The sequence below is a fragment of the Ipomoea triloba genome, chromosome 5, assembly GCF_003576645.1.
Source record: "Ipomoea triloba cultivar NCNSP0323 chromosome 5, ASM357664v1".
NCBI classification, from domain to species: domain Eukaryota; kingdom Viridiplantae; phylum Streptophyta; class Magnoliopsida; order Solanales; family Convolvulaceae; genus Ipomoea; species Ipomoea triloba.
This window is the reverse complement of record NC_044920.1, coordinates 13,015,045-13,035,531: the sequence shown is the minus strand read 5'-3', so window position 1 is coordinate 13,035,531 and position 20,487 is coordinate 13,015,045. Positions and strand designations below refer to the sequence as shown.

The 20,487-nt window shown below is 36.1% G+C and overlaps 1 protein-coding gene and 1 long non-coding RNA gene across 10 annotated transcripts; one reads left to right on the top strand and one right to left on the bottom strand.

Annotated features, from left to right (window-relative positions):
• The first annotated feature begins 1,863 nt into the window (after nt 1-1,863).
• Nucleotides 1,864-15,355, top strand: LOC116020808 (nuclear transcription factor Y subunit A-6-like). 9 transcript variants are annotated; one of them, XM_031261350.1, is made up of 6 exons: nt 1,864-1,975; nt 2,537-2,642; nt 2,770-2,853; nt 3,681-3,845; nt 4,575-4,744; nt 5,482-5,704. In XM_031261350.1, exons 2-5 carry the CDS (start codon nt 2,556-2,558, stop codon nt 4,725-4,727), a joined length of 489 nt encoding a protein of 162 aa, XP_031117210.1. In that variant the 5' UTR covers nt 1,864-1,975; nt 2,537-2,555; the 3' UTR covers nt 4,728-4,744; nt 5,482-5,704. The 9 variants fall into 9 exon arrangements, with proteins under 9 accessions (XP_031117210.1, XP_031117211.1, XP_031117212.1 ...); XM_031261351.1 differs by having other exon boundaries at nt 1,884-1,975; nt 2,540-2,642; XM_031261352.1 differs by lacking the exon at nt 1,864-1,975 and adding an exon at nt 2,065-2,194 and having other exon boundaries at nt 2,540-2,642.
• A 2,550-nt stretch (nt 15,356-17,905) lies between these two features.
• Nucleotides 17,906-20,352, bottom strand: LOC116021153. Its single transcript, XR_004098921.1, has 3 exons — nt 20,167-20,352; nt 18,566-18,631; nt 17,906-18,455 (listed from the first exon to the last, which is right to left on the bottom strand). It is a non-coding gene; the product is annotated as an uncharacterized LOC116021153 (long non-coding RNA).
• Nucleotides 20,353-20,487: the final 135 nt, after the last annotated feature.

The following is a 20,487-nucleotide window of genomic DNA, read 5'->3' as shown; positions in this document are numbered from 1 at the left end:
CGAAAATCGTGACATTGTCACATTTAATCTCATTCTTTTAATTTTACCACATTATATCTTTGACTTTAATTTGATTGCCACATTTAGTTTCCTTTTAAAATTGTCATTTTGTCATATAATAAAGAGGACTAACATGTAATTTTATCAATCAAGTCTCTTGCTCCACCATGTAGGCTGTGTATGGTTCATGGTTTTACACAGTACACTAGGAATGTAAATCAAAATCTTAGTTAGTGTTTGGTTAACAACTTCTTAAAACACAATAATAGGATTTGATTACCCCCTTCAATTAAAAATCTCATTCCTTAATTAAAAAAATGGTAACATTCCATATTATTGGTAATCAAATTTTTAAGTTTGGATTAGTAATTTAATATTTTTGTTTTAATTGTTTTGTTCATATTTATGCTTTGGATGTCATTATATTAGGATCAATTACCTTGATTTTTTTTTTTTGTATTTTTAAAACATTTATTTCCATTATAGGGTCTTACACAACCAAACATCAATATTGGTAATTATTTCAATTCCACCCTACTACCAAACATATAAAATACTTTCACTAAAACTTATTACCATTACCAAGTATTTGAAGCTCATTTTGATTCCTATCCCCATGCGTGAACCAAGCATGCCCGTAATTTCACTCACTCTCTTGTAAACTCTTTTGATTGAATTATGGAATTTCATGTTAGCCATAATTATTAAATGGTGGAATAACAAATTTTTAAAATGAGGTATAAATGTGGTAAGGAAATTAAAGTCAATGATGTAATATAATGTGATAAAATTAAAAGACTATGATTAAATGCGGCAATGTCACAATAGTCGGTGAATAAAAGTGGAATTTGTGCAATAAAATTAATATATAAAAACTATATCATTAAAAAAATTTAATTAAGATATTTCAAATGGCACCCATGTTGGTATTGTTATTTTAATGTTTTAAATTAACATACAATTATATTAAGTCAATATGTCAGGTTCATTTTCAATATGTATAGTAAATATTTATTTCTAAAATATTGTATATTCATTTTTACAAATGCAATGCAACTACGCTATATTGGTGGATCTCAAATAGATCTATTAATGAAATATTGGGGGTTCATTTTCACAATATAAATGGTTCATTTTTATAATGTTGAATGTTAGTCATTATAATAATAATGCAACTATAATATAATGCAAATGAACCTAAAATAGGTTCATTAAGAGAATACTAGATGTTAATTTTTATAATACTAGAGGTTCAATTTTACAATACTGAAAGTTCATTTTATCAAAATTGTAAGTTCATCAATAAACAACTAAGATGCAAATATATTAATAGAAGTATCATTATCCATAAGATATCAGTAGGATATTTTTAGTAATATATTTTTTGGTATTGATTTTTGTTATACAAAAAATAAAGAATAATATATGTAAACGATAGTAGAAAAATTGATGTCATTTTTTTTTTGGTAAATTTACAGGGTCTTTCACGTTCGCTCCGGGAGGCACGGGAGCTGGTCCAGGGGGAATCGTCACTTGTGGGAATTGAACTCGGGTTCTCTCAAAATTCCTCCCCACAAAGAGAGCTCACTTGCCACTTCAGCTACCCCACTGGGTTAAATTGATGTCATTTTAATGAACTTACATTATTGTTATAATGAATGTGCAATATTATAATAATGCTTCATGGTTAATGATACTTCATAATGAATTTACTGTCTTATAATAATAAACTATGATTAATGATACAAGGTGGACCATAGTCCATAATCGAGAATATGCAGTTGTATGTTGTAATCATAGACCATATATGCTTGCTCACGAAGAAGATGCACCAAAGTTTCCTGCAACAACAAACATTTTCTTTCTAAAGAGAGAAGAAAAAAGGGAGAGAAAGTTAGGAGAGGGGGCATGCATTCATCCCAACAAACACCACTTTTGTTTCTTTCTCCTAATCTTCTTAGATCCCAAAGATAAGGTTTCTCTCTCTCTCTCTCTCACTGTCCCATTCCATTTTCACTTTTCCATGCATGTGAATATTGAATACATAGTATCTTTACACACACATATATATATATATACATACAGTTGCTTCATGGGTACTTTTGATTTTTATGATATAATCTTGAATGCATGATAGGTTTTGAATATATGGGTATTTTTGTTGGTGAGCATTATATATAGATGGATATATAAGGTATTAATAAAGAAATTAAAGTTGCTGGTTTTTGCTGTCTCTTTTTGGTTCAAATTAAAAATTGGTGTGAATAGGGGAATATTGGATAGATATATATGCTTTGTTGTTATTAGTTGATGATTAATATTACAGAAAATGTGTAGAACTTGATGGGGTTTGATGCTGGGGATTAATTGGGGAAGAGATAGATAGATAGATCTTGGATTCTTGGGAGATGATGGTTGACTTTACAATGAGTGCTTCTTTATTTATTTAATATATTTTTCTTTATTAAAACCTTTAATTTATGAATTATTGTGTTACCATAATTATAATCATATATATAAAATGTCCAATTGTTAGTAGTACGTTCAAAAGAGTCATGAGGCCAGCTTTCTTGGTTGACAATTTGGAAGTTTCAACCAATTCCAATTCCTCCCAGCAAGCTGAAACAGGCCAAGCCACTACTGTAAGTTGCTGCTGCCATTGATGATATATATATGATGATGGCTTAAGCTTAATTGAGCTTTTGATTATAATATAAATCTGATGATATATATATGCTTTCAATTCTTTGGTTTCCCTTCTCTTCTCAGATTCTTCACTCTTCTTACAATTGCTCCGGGGACGACCCTAACTTCAATGGATTAATATTTACCGCTTATGGAACTCAAGTAAATGTAAATTTATTTTTTATTTTAGATTGAAGAATTTGTATTTTTAGTCCTTTGATTTATGTTCATCTAGTAATTGTGTTACTGCCTAATTTAAAAATTTGATCTAATAGAGATTAACTGTAGGTTCAGGGGTTAAAATTGCAACTTATTTAAAAAGTTAGTTGAGTAAATTGCAACAATAAAAAGATAGCAGAGTAAAATAATTATTTTCCCCTTTTAATTTTTCTTTCTCCAATTTTTTTTTATTTATATTTCTAGGACAATGAAAATTTTATGTGGTTAGAAAGACAAATTCTCCTATGAGACCGTCTCATGGATCCTCATCCACGAGATATGTCGAGTATTTATAAGTATTACAATTTTCATCATAAATAACACTTCAACTCTTAATAGTATATTTTGATCTAAAAACATTAAATTTTCATCGAAAGTATCACATTTTTTCTCATAAGTATTACATTTTCTCTCATAATTAAGTCACAATTAAATAATTTATTCATGACTAGTATTTCATTTCTTTCTCATAAGTAACTATTCAGCTCTAAATATTACATGTTGATTTAAAAATATTACATATTTGTTCAAAAGTATTACACTTGTAACAAACAATTTATTCCTTATTAGTATTATATTTTCCAGCACAATATTACATTTCCATCCTGACATGACTCGTCTCATAGATAAAAATTCATGAGATGGTCTCACAGGAGACTGACTCGGTTAGAATTGAAATATTATATATATTTTGCAACCATAGCTAGCTATTATTAGTTATTTTGTGTGGGGTGATGGGCGAATGAATCTGATTATGTGTAGTGTGTTTGGTTCAGCCTCATGAGGTAGTTGGTTTTTCAAGTGCTCGGCTACCGCTGCCATTTGATGTTGCAGATGATGGACTCATTTTTGTGAATGCAAAGCAGTATCATGGAATACTAAGAAGGAGACAGATGCGGGCAAAGCTTGTGGCACAAAACAGACTACTCAAAACTAGAAAGGTGTGGGTGTGTATCCCTTCTTTTATTATTATTGACTGCATATAACACGTTATGATTAATTAATTATTATATTACAAAATTATTTGTTACATAATTAATTAATGACAATGCATGATTACATTGACTGGTATTTTACGTGCTTTTGACAAAAATGTGGCAAAAATAGGATGATTTTACAACTACTTTGGGGAAATTTAAGAAAAACCCGTTTGGGACTTGAGCTCGCTTCTGCTCCAAAATGCAAGTCCCAAACGAATTTGACACTTTTTTTTTAAATCAATTACCTTTTCGCCTAAAATACGACAAATGCAAGTCGTATTAGTGTTTGTCAGTACAAATGCGAGAAATGCAAGTACTACTTAAGTTTCATGTATGTATTCTTGTAAACAACAAACGCAAGTGCAACTTGCGATTGAGTATTAAAAGAATAAATAAAAAAATTGCCATTGACAAGAAATTAAACTAAAACCTTTGAAAATTTTTTAAAGGTCAATAGTGGCTACGTTAATAATTGAACAAGTATATACTAAAATTACTATTTTATATATATATATATATATATATATATATATATATTTTTTTTTTTTTTTTTGAGTACCTATTTTATATAAATATATAGAAAAAAAATACATTGTTTTCCCTATATATATGCTTGGCTAGATTTTCAAGTTCCTATATGTATATAGCTGAATGCCAAGAGTGATTGGCGTTGATTTGAGTGAAGTGCAGCCATATATGCACGAGTCTCGCCATCTCCACGCTGTTAACAGGGTGAGGGGTTCCGGAGGACGTTTTCTCAGCTCAAAGAAACCACACCACCACAACTCTCCATCATCATCACCCAACTCAGTTCAGGCTTCCACGTCTGCCATTGCTCCATAGGGCATGCCCAATCACAGGTATGTATTTTTTTTTTTTTCAATGTTGGACTTGGCCTTTAGAGCCCTTTTATCAACCAGTCTTAGCTTAAATGTTACTCCTCTATCCCATTTTACCTGTCATGTTTACTATTCATTGGTCAAACCAACTCTTTCTTCATTGCTTATTTTCTTTAATAATTTTTAATTATTTTTAAATTTGATTTTTTGTGTTTAATAGTACTTTTAATTTAGTTTCTATATATATAAATTTTATATATATACTAATACTAAACTTAATATTATGAAAATTTGAATTAAAAATAACTTCAGTCAAACCCTTGTTAACCGAATCAGACAAACAAAATGGGACGGAGGTAGTATTATATTGCTCAGACTTGAATCCATGACCTAGTTCTGATATCACTTGTTAAATCAAGCGTTTATCATTACATCAAAAGTTATAGCTAGTAGCGAAGGATTACTTCAAAATGTGTTAAAGTCTCGTCTTTTTCATGTGCCAGGTGGATCGTTGTATATTTTTATCGGGCATCAAATTAAAGGATATACTCTTACTAGCACATGTGAAACATATTTTTCAATTGGATATCAAAATTAGACTCATAAGAATTATAAGGTCATATCATGAGTTTGCGATCCACCTGTTGCTTGAGGTTCTTAGTTAAAACAAAACCTAGCAATTAATGTAATTCCTGTATGATCTATCTTATTCTAATGACCAATTCAAGTCTCTCCTCACATCACTATTTCCATGCAAGGTATGTAGGGGTAGCCTTACATGCAATGGGAGTTGGCAATCTCTTACCCGGCGATTCATCCCTGGCTTTTTTCTGCTTATGTTGTACCACATGTATAGTTCCTTTACTTAGTAATGCTGCCATTTATTTAATTTCTCGCAAAAAACATGTTAAGCAATTTGTACTGAATTATACTACAGAATTAGAAATTTTATACTTAGGATAATGGTATGTTCTTAAGAAAGCATAGTGTACACAATACTTTACAGGGAGTACAGTGCATGCAACACTTAGGAACTTTTTGCGTAGAGCGTTACGAATTCTAAGATAGTGACTAATTTTCAACTGGTTTGATCAATTTAGATTGATTAACCAAGTCAATTAGTCAAAATAAATGTTTGGTAGCCAACTAATCACATCAAGTGGTCACCCCCAAAATGTCAAAATTGAAAGCGCGACAAGAAAACAACATTTTTAAGTAACAAATGTTTTATCCCTAAACACCCTCATTATTATTATATTAAAAAAAATAAACTAATTAGTGGAGTCGAGCGCTTAAATATAGAGGAGCCTCATCTCGACTAATGAGGAGTGTTAGGACTATGTCTTTGAGTCATGTTGTAATTCACTATCCTATTTCTCCTATACCTTTACTTGTGTATATTTATATATTCTCTCAGACTCTGTAACCTATTGTTGTTGTTCGTCAATACAATTATACGTTCTCATCTGGTATCAGTTAGCCTAGGTTCTCAATGACTGACGATTCTGTGAACTCGTCTGAGCATACTGTTTCTGATGTGGCTCTTTCTTCTGTCAAGACAATGGTGAATTCATTGTCTACCGCCCATCACTTCATCAGCATAAAGCTCAATTATAAATAAAAAAAAAATTGTTCTGGAGGACGCAGGCGGTGCCCTTTCTTGTTGGTCATGACTTGATTGGTTACGTTGACATAACTATTCTGTACTTGTGTCCGCCGGTCGCGCTCCCTGCTGCCGTCGCCGAATCCAGCCTTCGCAGTTTGGCGTCGTCAGGACCAAGCTCTCCTCTCCATGCTCGTCTCTTCTCTTACGGATGAGGTTATGCCTTTGGCGGTTGGTTGTCGCACCAGTCGAGTGTTGTGGGATACGGTTACACAGGCCATGGCGTCGTCTACCCGTGCTCGGACTCAAAAGCTCGTCGGCCAACTCCATAGTCTCCGGCAAGGAAACTCGTCTGTGGTGGATTACATTGGACGTGCGAAGCTGATCATTGAGGAGCTTGAGCTTGCTGGTCACACTCGATGAGCAGAACATGTATGTGTTTCAGGGGTTGCGATCGGAGTATAGGGGGTTGACGTCTTCTCTTGCTGTTCGCGGGGATCCGGTCATGCTTTAGGAGCTTGTTGATCACCTGGGGCATCAGGAGTTCTTTGTTGCTGATGACTATGGAGGTGGTGCGTCGCCGGCGGCCTATAGTGTGCAGCGTGGTGGCCGGCGGTTTCATCGTGGAGGACAGCCACATGGTGGGCAGCGTGGTGTTGCCAGTGGTGTAGGCCAGCGCGATCGCGGTCAAGTTGGGCAGCTGCAGACTGGCTGCGGTGTCCGTTGTGGTCAGAGTGGCTCCGGTGGAGGTCGTGTGTTCTGTTAGATTTGTGATCGTCCAGGTCACTCCGCCGCGGCGTGTTACGATAGATTTAATGAGGTTGTTACTCCTCGTGCTAATTTGTCATATTATGATACTAGTGCACCTCCTCCTGATCCTCAGTTATGATTTCTAACACAAGTGCTACGAGTCATGTGACGCCAGATATTGTTGCGTTATCTGTTCCTGAGGAGTATGTGGGTACTGACACTCGTCGTGTCAGTGACAGTACGAGTCTTCCTATTAGTCATATTGGCCATGCTTTGTTTAGTACCTCCTCTCATTCTTTTCGTTTGTCTAATATTCTTCGTGTTCCTTCGCTTTCTACGTCTTTTTTATCTGTTCAAAAATTCACTATAGATAATAATGTATTTTTTGAGTTTCACCCGTCATTTTTTGTTGTGAAGGATATACAAACCAAGGAAATTCTATTGCCGGGCAATAGCTCTGGGAGTCTTTACACCTAGCCAATTTCAAGATCTAATTCGTCTCCTTATGCGTTTCTTTCAGCCCGCACCTCCGTTCCTACTTGGCATGATCGTCTCAGTCACCCGCATGTTCGTGTTCTTAGTTTTGTTTTATGTTTTTTTTTTTAGTTAGTGGGCCTAAGTCTGTGTTTCGTTGTAATTTGGGTCATCGTAGTGCTTGTCAGTTAGGCAAGTCAACTCGTTTTCCATTATCTCGTATTGACTCTTCTAGTTCTGTTGTGTTGGATTTAATTTATACTGATATTTGGGGTTCTGCTCCCATTTTATCCTCTGATGGTTATCGCTATTTTGTTATTTTTGTTGATGATCATTCGCGTTATACTTGGTACTATCCAATGAAACAGAAATCTGATCTATATGCAATATTTAATAAGTTTCGTGTCATGGTTGAGTGGTCTTTTAATCGCAAGATTAAGTCTATTCAGTCTGACTTAGGAGATGAATATAAGAAGTTGCATTCCACTCTTGCTCTTTTAGGTATTTTGCATAGGCAATCCTGTGATTACACTCATGAGCAAAATGGCTGAGTTGAGCGCAAACACAGACACATTGTTAAGACTGGTTTGACTCATTAATAGGATGCCTTCTCCTACGTTACATAACTCCACTCCTTATTTTCTTCTTCATAAGGCTTCTCCGTCTTATTCTTTCCTTCGGGTGTTTGGGTGTCTGTGTTATCCACATTTGTGTCCCTATAATCATCACAAGATTTCTTTTCAGTCATCTCCTTGTGTCTTCCTAGGTTACCCAGATTCCTTCCGGGGGGTACAGATGCATGGAATTGTTGACTAATAAGGTTTATGTGTGCAGGCATGTTCGGTTTGATGAGACTAAATTTCCGTTTGCTAAGTCTACTGAATAGGTACCCACACCATCGCGCCTTCTCCCGTGGGTTGAGTCTGTTCTTCAGCCGTGCTCTATTGATGCGCCTGCTCCTTCCCCGCCACAGACGGATGTGTCTACTGGTGTGCCAGTTGCTAAGCCGCGGGGCAGGCCGCGTGGAAAGTCTACTCGGCCCACGACTCGGCCTCATGCCATGGCTACTCGAAGTTGGTCTCACGCTTCTATTGCTGGTTTAGCTGCTCAGGTATGCCCCATTGATCGGACTTGCTACTCTCAGGCGGTCAAACACTCGGAGTGGCGTGAGGCGATGGATCAGGAGTTTAATGCCCTTCTTCATAATCAAACTTGGTATTTGGTCCCATCGACTCCCTCTATGAATATCATTAGTTGCAAGTGGGTTTTTCGTACCAAACGCAAGGCTAATGGCTCGATTGACATGTATAAGGCTCGGTTGGTGGCGAAAGGGTTTAATCAGCTGCCTGGGCAGGACTTCTTTGACACGTTCAGTCTTGTGGTCAAGCCCACTACAGTCAGGTTATTTCTTTCTTTGGTTGTTTCTTCTGGTTGGGTTATAAGGCAGCTTGATGTGCACAATGCCTTTCTGAATGGGAATTTGTCTGAGACTGTTTATATGTATCAACCGCCTGGTTATGCTAATTCCTAGTATCCTGACCATGTTTGCTTGTTGAGACGTTCTTTGTATGGGTTGAAGCAGGCACCCCGTGCTTGGTTCAATCGATTGCATGATTTTCTATTATCTGTGGGTTTTGTCCCTTCCAAGACGAGTGTTTCTCTTTTTCATTGCTCTGTGGATTCTGGTTTTATGTTTATCCTAGTGTATGTTGATGATATCCTTGTTATGGGTAGTAGGCAGGACCTAGTGGATTCGTTGTTGGCTCGGTTATTTGCTACATTTAAGATACGAGATCTTGGAGAGCCTGGGTTCTTTCTTGGTATTGAGATGGTGCGGTGTGGTGATGGTTTGCTGCTCTCTCAGCAGCGATATATGCATGACATCGTGCAACGTGCAAGCATGTCTGATTGCAAACCCTTGTCTACTCCTATTTCTTTGACTAGGTCCCCTACTCTACAAGCAAATCCCTATAATGATCCTACTAGGTATAAGAGTCTTGTTGGGGCCCTGCAGTATCTTATTGTTACTCGCCCGGATCTCTCCTTTGCGGTTAATCTACTGTGTCAGCATATGCATGCACCTACGGTTCAACACTAGGAGCAGCTGAAACGGGTCCTTCGGTATGTCAAAGGCATTCTTCACTATGGGCTTTGTGTTCGGTTCTCATCCTCCAGGGAGCTGCATGCATTTTTTTATTCTGACTGGGCTGGATGTCTTGAGGATCGTAAGTCCACGAGTGGGTTCGCTATGTTTATTGGGTCTAATCTCATCTCCTGGGTCTGCAAGAAGCAAAGGACAGTTGCCAGGTCTTCTACTGAAGCTGAATACAAGGCACTTGCAGATGTATGTGCTGAGGTAACATGGATTCTATCTCTCTTGCGTGAGCTTCGCGTTACTGGTGTTTCGGTTCCCAAGTTGTGGTGTGACAACCTTGGTGCTACCTATATGTGTGCCAATCCAATCTTTCATGCTCATACAAAGTATGTGGAGATTGACTATCACTTTGTTCGAGATAAGGTTGTTGCCGGTGAGATTATGGTGAACTTTATTTCCACAAAGGATCAGCTTGCTGATATCTTCACCAAAGCTCTTCCTGGTCCTAGTCTCCTAGATTTACTTTTTTTAGAGACAAGCTACAAGTTGCTAGTATGCCCTGTGCTTGAGGGGGAGTGTTAATTAAGACTCTATGTCTTTGAGTCATGTTGTGATTCACTATCATATTTCTCATATACCTCTACTTGTGTATATTTATATATTCTCTCAGACTTTGTAACATGTTGTTGTTGTTCGTCAACACAATTATACGTTCTCATCAGGAGCCTTAAAGAGTCTCAAGGCTCCTATCTACATTTCCTACAGATGTGAGGGATCGGTGGGAAATGTAGAAAAAATAAAGGGAACCTATTATGCAAGCTCCATAATTCATTTTTTTATTTAATTGTTACTGTTTAATAATAATAATAATAATAATATTATTATTATTATTATTATTATTATTATTAAATTATGATTTAATTTATATCAAATTTAAAATAATTTAAGATTAAGTAAATAAATTCAACAATAAATTCATGTTCTTATAAGTCATTTTACTTCTAATCAACTAGTAGTAAATAACTAATTTACCAAACACATTTCTACAATCGACAAATACTACCAACTAGTCAAAGCAGCTAACCCAATCAACTACCAGCTATCAGTTAACAGGTACTTCGTAATTGCTAAACACCCCTTTAGTCTTTCTTTCTTTTTTTTTTTTTAAATAACTGAGTAGATTAATGCAAAAAATCTAGGATGGAGCTAGGGGGATAGAGTCCCAATACAGCGAGACTTCGAGCAATGAGGAGTTACATGATTTTGCTAGATTATGGTTATCATTAGACGACCTAGGGACAAAATAGACCCAAAAAATGTCAAAACTACTCATCAAAACACTACAATCCTTAGTGGCAATGCTAATGTAGGAGAGTATCTCAATCGAGAAAACAAGATTGCTTTTCAAAATAGCATAATCAGTGTGTAGGCGGACTGGCACATCGCTCCGGTTCTTCAACCATGATAGATCTTCTTTGCATGCCAAGGTCTCAGCCACGAGTACTGAATTGCAGTTGGGTAGAGGCCCGCTTGTAGCCACAACGAAAGCTCTAGACAACATTAGGAAGCACAGTGTCATACGAAGCATTCCCTGTAACCGTATCGCATGCAACATCAAAATAGCAATGTAGCACATTCTGGGAGTCAACGTGTTGATCCGGTCAGTCCGTTACCATAGCCGAGCAGCGGATGGTTGTCCGGCGAGTTTCCAACTACCCACAACTACTACTGTTGTAACACCCCCAAAATTCTTAACTCAAAATAAAGAACTTTCTTACTAAAAATACTTAATATAATGCGGAAGAGAAATCAAAACTTTAAAAAAAAAAATGAGGTCTTACTTCCACGTTTGGGATACCAACTAGACCCAAACACACAGGCTAAAAGGAGTTCATCTATCTACAACATTTATGTACAATTCAATGAGCAAATCTACAATTCTACATCATTAAATAGCTTTAGGAATTCTAATCCACTAATAATTTTATACAACCGGAATGAGCTTTTCTATTACCATCCTCGAGATACAACGCACTCTTAAAATTAGTCACTTACTTCAACCTGAAAATAATGTTTCAAAACACAAATAACATTAGCATAAAAATGCTAAGTAAGGTTCACTTTGCCTTGTAAAATAGATACATTTTTAGTTAGAAAATAAGTATATATACTTTGTAAATAGGTCTTTAGTATTTAAGTAAACCACTATTTTAGAAAGCATTTAGCCAGAGGCTTTGAAAGAGCATTTTCAAAAGGATTGTAAAGCGCTTTTAGACAATATCCATCAAGTAAGGACGCTTTCAAAGAAAGGGTTTTCAAAATACTTTAAGCCAACACTGAAATGAAGGAGATGATTTTTCAAAATAAGGGAGGAAATCCAAGAAGCTTAACTCACACCAAAACCACGAGTTTTTCCCAATTAAAGATTTAGTGTCAAATCCAACATAACATACAAACACCTTACTAAGGTAAGGTTTCACCGAAGTTGACTATTACTCTAAGTAACCCAACCTAAATAAATATACATATATATAGGTATATAACTTGCTAAAATGGTTTTAACTCAGCACCATATATAAAGATTATAAAACTCTCCCAACATAGTTTATTTCCAAATATAAAGTATGCACCCAAGCTATAATACAATATACTCGAGATAATTCCATATTTCATATAGGTTAATAGATTTATCAAGATAATAGTATTCACTATTTTCAAGGCATCATAATCATATTACATATATTCAAAACATAGCATAATATCCCATATAGATCAACATATTCCTTAATAGGATAATATCTAATACTTTCAAAACTTTATAACCATTCCATAAATCATTTCCTAATTGATGCTGTGTATATGGTGAGTGTGAAGGTGAAGTGGTAAAACGAAGAGTTAAACTCCCCGAGTGTCGTGTCTCTCAAGGATGGCGAATGTGAACCGAGTTAGTGTGTTGGCATCTAAGAGGTTGAAGAGAAAGAGTTACGAAAGTGCTAAGGGTTGGGTTCATTTGTAAGAAGGGGAAGGTTGATAGTGGTTGTGTAAAATAAAGAAAAGTAAAGTGGAGATTGGGGCTTTAGGCTTTTCCATGTGGTTTATCTTTGGATGGTTTTGCGAGTGCAAGTTGTGGAATAAACTAGGGAGTTCGTGGCACATCACCAAGTGGCGCCACACTTTGGACTCCCACATCCTCATTCGGTTGGGGCATTTCATCAAACACTTTGTCTACCACTCCTCTCGGATCTTGTCCTTTCGGACTAAGAGCGGAGATGTGGGTGAGTGAGACTCGTGGGTGGCCGCTATCGCGCGCACACTCACTTCCTTTGGGTTTGCTACCTAATGTGGCCACAAAAGGCACAAAGCTTAAAGAACATCATCCACACAAGTTCAACATCCACCAAGCAAGCAATCCACAAATCAAAGCAATAATATTAAATATCCACATAGATCTACCATGGGGCCACCAATCTCCTATCTAATCTACTCTAGCATACTAAGAAACAAGAAAAGGAAAAGGAAATTCAAAGAAACAAGTATTGAATTAGAAATTGACGAGAATGGTTACCACCCCTTGAAAAAGGGAATCTTACAACCTTGATCTTGAATCCCAATCTTCCCTCTTGCCCTTGATCTATACTAACTATGAACGGAAGGAATTTTCTCCCAAGAGGGGAGAAAACCCTCTAGATCTATCTATCCTATGCTATGAATTTCTGATATATTCTTCTCCTTTCTTTAGGTTTTGGGCAAAAAGGGATTTATATAGGTGACAAAGAAAAGGAACAAATTTCCCAAAATAACCCTTAGCCCGACCATGCTTGCTCACACACGTGTGAGTGGCGTGGTGGCTCTCTGGAATAATTCCACGCCCAGCTACACGCGTGTGAGGCTGCGTGGGGCGTTACTGTATGTTGACTTGTTCGTCTTTTGCTCCATTTTAGCTTCAAATCCCTCTTCAACCTGTGAAATACTTCAAAACTCTTTCTGGAAATGTTGTTAGAAGAAATTGATCGCATTTGAGCTGAAATGCATGCAATTGTTGTAATTGGATGTCAAAACGATGCGCTTTTAATCTAATAAAGACCCCTTATAAGTGCTATTCTTGGTGCTTATCACTAATCACTTCCAAAACATAGTACAAATATTATAAGCCACTCAAGGCATAATACTTTCTCAAAATGTTTCCAATATATATATATATATATATATATATATATATGTATGTATATGTATGTATGTATATATATATATATGTATGTATATGTATGTATGTATATGTATGTATGTATGTATGTATAGAGGATTTCATAATAACACTTTTCAACATAATATCATTAGTTAAGCACTCATTTCAAACATAATCATTTCCCATAATCGTTTCCAAAGTATGTGATAGGGAATATTCCTCGAGTTTGACCTCCCTTTACCGTTCTTACCCTCGCTTTGTAGTCGGGTCGGTGTCAAACGGTTCGGGTCAAATATCTTGCAGTCAGTCAATATTTTAGGCCTATATAAAGGTCATTAGTCTATGAAAGAGGGGTTTTTTTCCCTTCTCTTCTTCCCTCTAGAAGACCCAAGGAATTATACTCTCTACCCTCTCAATATTACTCAAGAGCAATGAATAAAAGGGGGATTTGAGTGCTTATTTAGGGATCCACACTATACTTTACATACGAGTTTATGCATATTTTGTACATTGGAGCGTATTGAAGGGAATAAACACTATCAGTATATATAGATAGGGAGTGATTCATATCATAGGTAATATATCTCTAGGTATTATAACCATGGTTCATCATACTCAAAATATAGTATAAGTATCAATAGCCTTTCAAGACAGAATACTCTCTCAAAGCATTTCCAAAATACGCATAAGTGTGGAGGATCCTTAAAATAGTATTTCTCAATAAAATATTTTGCATCCAATGTTCATTTCAAGAACATAACATTCCCAATGATTGTTTCCAATACATATCGATAAGTTTATAATTGTTCATATTTATACCCCACATCTACCACATGCTTAGCCGCATTTTGCTTATAAAGTGTCAAAAATGGTGTTCAAAATGATCTTTATTTTGCTCATTTGATCAGGTAGGCACAATTCATCATCTTTGATGAGGAGAGGTAAAGGGTTTTGGAGCATTTTGAATGCATTTGGAGTCAATGAGAGCCAAATATGAAGCTATGGAGATGGATGTAACACTTCTAATGAAGCCTAAGATTGGTTTCAATGGTGTTGGTCATTTGGGCGTACCAAAAGAAAAGAGAAGCAAAAAATCAAGGAGTTATAATTCTCGCACTGCACGTCAACGTCTTAGTATTTTACCATATCTCAGCCTAGGAATGTCTAAATGAGGTGATTCTTGAGCCATTAGAAAGAAGACTCTAAGGACTACAACTTTCATGATAACTATAAACCCGAAATCGAAAGAAAAAAAAGGGTTAAAATCAGCCTGCAAACCGGACATTTGTCGTAAGAGGACTCTCGATGCGTCGAGAAGAGGCAGAATGCCACCGTTTTTGCTCTGAATTAGCTTGACGCTTTGAGAACCCCAGATCTACAGATTTTTAACCCGCCCCTATTCCTATTTAAGTCAGTTTTCACTCATTTATCCCTGGTTTTTTACCCTGTTCGAACCCTAGACACTTTCTTTCACTTCCTTTCATATTTCTAAGTTAGATTAGGTTTAGATTTAGGTTCCTAAACATATTTGAAGATTATATTGAAGGATTCAACACTTGGATTTTAAGATTTACCATCCATTTCACTAGAGATGTTTTCTTTCCTTTATTCTCTTTCTTTTGCAAGATTTATGTTTATTACTTATGTTTTTGTGTTCTTTATGCTATTTAATCATGAGTAGTTAGTTTATGGGGTTGAGTTAGAGTTGTAATATCTATCTTGATGCTTAATTTGTGATTATTGCAAAAAGGGGAAGAACTCTAACCTAAGTTTCATTGTGTTTGTGAAGGTTTTGTGTTTATATATTGCTTATGATTGATGTACACATTCATTGGCATGTATTTGGAGTCAACGAGAGTTGGGTGATGAATTCAAGCCACCTTTTGCATAAACCCAATTTGCTTCTATGAAAATAGGGAAAATTAGGGGTTTAAGATACTAATTGTGCTTGAAGAACTTGGAGTTGATTCACCACGAAAGTGGGGCAATTCCTTGTTCTAATCCTTGTATATTTGCTCACATGAGTGACTTATAGACTAGGATTCTTACGTGCATTCCCGCTTGATTCTTGGTTATTTGTTTTCCCTAATCCCATAGGTTGTTAAAGCATCTAGATGATAATGTCCCCTAACTTGAGTCCTATTTCTTTATTTTGTATTTATCTCTTGTCCATATGTGTTAGTCTTAACATTTCCATAAACTTGTTGTTTGCTTAGCTTCTTGTGTATTTCCTTATGCTAGTGCCTAGTTGCTTAAGATTGCATATTATGTGTCATAACCCCCAATCCCCTGAGGACGACATTTCACACCCGTACACTCACCATCACTCATTTTTGTTACATCACATATATAATATAAGTATGGAGGAATACAAAACTCATCTTTTCTCATAAACATTTTCACAACATAATATAGATATGGAGGAACTTATAGCATCATATAGTTTTACTCATCTCAAAGCATAGACTTTCTCGAAAATCATTCTCAAAACACACACACACACACACACACACACACACACATATATATATATATAGGAGTGCATTAGTTCATTCAAGTGCGAACTACTCACACAGGAAAGAAGTGAGAACGCATGTCTAGATAAAAAACACTTATTTTTTTAAAAAAAATACGGTGACATTTCCGTAAATAATTGAACAATGAAATGCAAGTAAAATGTATTACAAGTGCAAGTAGCAGTTTCATAGAGTAAACCTAAGTGCAAGTAAATTGAATTAGAAGTGCAAGTAAAATGTATTACAAGTGCAAGTAAAATGTGCACTGAGCATCAGCACTAAATGCACCTAACGTTATAACTAGTTGCACCTAACGTTAAAATTAGGTGCACCTAGGTGCACGAATGTTAACAAGGTAAATTACTTGCACTTTTTATTTGCAAATTTGCACCAGCTACTTGCACTTATAACAAATTTACTTGTACAAAAGTTTGAGTTATTTACGAAAATGACACCGCGTCATTTCTTTAAAATTACACCTAATTCATTATTGATCTGGACACATGGACGGTTTTGACTAGTTCTTATTTCTCTCCTGGGTGAGAGTTCTCACCTGAGTGTGCTCATATATATAAAAAAAAATTGTGGAAAAATATGGGCCATAGGATTAGAGTAGATAGACGGATTAGATCTAAGAAAATTAATTGATTAAGGAATCAATACTAGTGTTAGAGAGGGTAATTATGGGAATTCATTTAGATGCTAATAATTACGGAATTTTTTTTTGTTTTGGAGATTACACCATAATTGAGGAAGTGTAAGTATGGTAGGATTGGACTACCTAAGTGTGTGCGCATAATGAAAATTGTGTGTGCATGTGTGCGCATGAGTATGTACGGTGGGAAATGTTAGTGTGTGAATATGTGAACAAACTGTTTGATGCCAGTACTCATACAATAGGTGACTACCAATTGAGGGTTTGATGTTCCGGGTGTGTGCACGTTATTATTGATGTGTGTGCGCCAAGAGTTAAACCCATAGAATAGAGCCTTTACATAGGGAAAGTTCATTAAAATCATTAAATTGACTTAAATTGTGTGTTTAACAGTGACGTGGGAGTTGTGTTCTAATGGCTACAAATTGTGGTTTGTATTTTTTAATGCACAATGTTATGTGTTAATACAGAAGATGAATAGCGTGGACACATTGTTACAGTAATGATCCACACAGGTTATGTTAGGGGGAAGTAGTGTGCACGCATGAACTGAAGGATGAATTACTACTAGGGAATCGAACACTACGCAACAGCTGATTTGGGCGGAATATAACAAGTTAGGAGTGCGATAGATGTTATATTGTTGGCGGAAATGAACGGGTTAGGAATGTGACGTACTCGAAAAAAGTTGGGAGTAAATTGTCCAATATAAATTTGTATGGTCTGTAATACGTAGGCAAACGGGGGAAACACACAACGACACTCATATTTACACGTAAATTGCATGTATTCTCAACAGTACAAAACACGTAATGCGTCGGCACACACTTGCATGCGACTGTGCACATAGATTGACATTAAAAAAAGGGGATTGTAATAACGAAAACCATAGTCTAAAAGGAATGAAATAAATTCAAAGTATTAGATGACCAAGGTATATACAACATTGCGCTGAAACCAAACAATTAGACCATAAAGATAGCGTGAATATAATTATAGATTGATAGAAGTATTTCACAACCTGAGCACAAAAAACAGTCAGACCAAAAAATGGGAAATAACTAGTCTAGACAATTGCATGTAAGATCATCCAAAAAACCGTAGTGGAAAATGCATGTTTACATAGTAGAAAGAGGAGCAGAGATAGACTGGTACGCCCGACATAGGTTCCGTGATTTGTGCGCATTGAAGTCCGACATTGTTAGTTCCTTCATGTACAGCAAATCTGCAACCTAAGTTTGTGTAGCATTCTAGTGTCCCCCTTAAGAAGTCTACAATCCTACCTGGGGACTCGCTGGCCTATATATGTCTCCATGTGACGCATAAGATAAACTCCACAATTGGTCTTATTCTTTGAATCCGACAGGACATTTGCAACTGCTTAATATCCAAACCAGCACAAATAGCCGACCTCCCATGATTAATAAGTCTACAACTCAGGGAGTATATCCTTCTACACAAAGAATTAAGGAGACATTAAAACGAAAAATAAATTCTGAATGGATAGGGTGAAGGGGGAAATGAACACAAACCCACAAACGGGTGAAATGGTGCAAGACTTACCATATCCTCTAGCGACTCCCCATATTTCAACTTCTTTGATGTTGGATCAGAGTCATTATCAATGACCTCATAACAATAACGAAGGAAATCAAAACACAGTAGGAAATAGTGATCACAACAAAGAATGGGGAAAAAATATGCACCGGATAAATCCAGGAGAAAAAAGTACATCAGCTACCTAATGAAACATTGTGTACACACTTAAAAAAACACTATGGGCATGCAGTCCAAAAAATGTGTGCTGTGACATGTAAATAACAAACAAAAGACATCTAAAACAGATAAAAAGAGACACTTAAAAGGACAAGGGACATGGCATGGAAACAGTTAAGCAACAAAAGAATCCAAAAGCAGGACAATGGGACATTAGGATACATGCTCACACAAATACAAGCAACACACATTATTAGAATCACAAAAAATCCTTGAAAAATCCAAAGCACACAACATCACACAATCACGCACACATTTAAAAAAGAGGTTAGAATGTTTACAGATACTTTCTTGAAAAGTCTCATTAGCAAACTCCTTTAAAAAACACAGCACTCATTTAATAGAAACCACAACACGGAACTTTGGACATCTTACTTGAAAAAAAAACAATAATATCCACCCATGCACACAGATAACCACTAGCCGAGCTATAGTGACCACTTACAATGCAAACCAACAAAATTTTAAAAATTAACCCATACTACAATAACCTACAAGAAAGCACACACCCATACCAAATCATGCACACAACTATTTAAGAACCTAATACCTCCAGAGTAAGACAATGAATAATTAAAACAACAATGTGCATTATATACCAAAATACATGCACTACCATAGCTAATTAAATAAACACATTGCAACAATGAGAGAAATGATGCACACACTATTTCTGACCAACGCACACAACATTTTCAAGAAACAAGTGACAAAAACAAAAATAGCTACCCCCATATGCAAAAGACACAGAACAAACTCTGATCCTAACCCACACCCCAACCTAAACTCATATTTCTCCATACTTAAAACACCCTGAACCAACCCCTACCCTACCAACCAAACTAAAATTCTAAAAGTAAAAAAAGAACTCCAATTCCCGAACTGAAATGGCTACCAACTGGACAAAAAACATAAGAAAACAAACATTACGAAACTAAACACAAAATTGACAATGGTAACGAATAACAAATTAAACCCTAATCAAACTAGTAAACGGATTTAACCCAAAAAATAAAAAAATAAAAGAAGCAAAAAACCACTATGCATACAAATTCAGGTAAAAAATCCGGCAACTAAACCACACCTACCACCACACAAAAGTCGACTAAGCTGACGAGAAACATGCATAAACCCACAAAAAAAGGACAAAACTATAATGATGAAACTAAACACAAATTTGAGAATAAAAAGTAACAAAAAATAAAAACCCAATCAAACTAGTAAACGGATTTAACCCAAAAAAAAAAAATCCTACGCATACAAATTTTGGTCAAAATCCAGCAACGCGACCCCCCCCCCGCCCCCCCCCCCAAAGTTGACAACGTTCATAATCCCCAAAAAAACGACAAGATAAACACAATACACTATAAAAAAAAAATTGCGAATACCGGCAAAAGGGGGAAAAATAGCTCGATCGTTCTCCCGAGCAGGTGGTCCCCGACGCTTGGCTCTACTACGATCCCCGCCGACGACCATTGCTAGGTGAATAATGACGAGCGAATGAAGACACCACGATGCGAGGAAACAAATGGCGTCGTCTAACGGACCTACGAACGGAGAAAGATACAAATGAATCAACCCAAAAATACCGGGCGCGTGGTTACTACATATCGGATCCCAATAAGTTACTCAAAATTAAAATGCCAAAAATACCTCACACCAATAATAAAAGCTGCCGAATGGAACTAAATCGTCAAAAAATCAAGCAC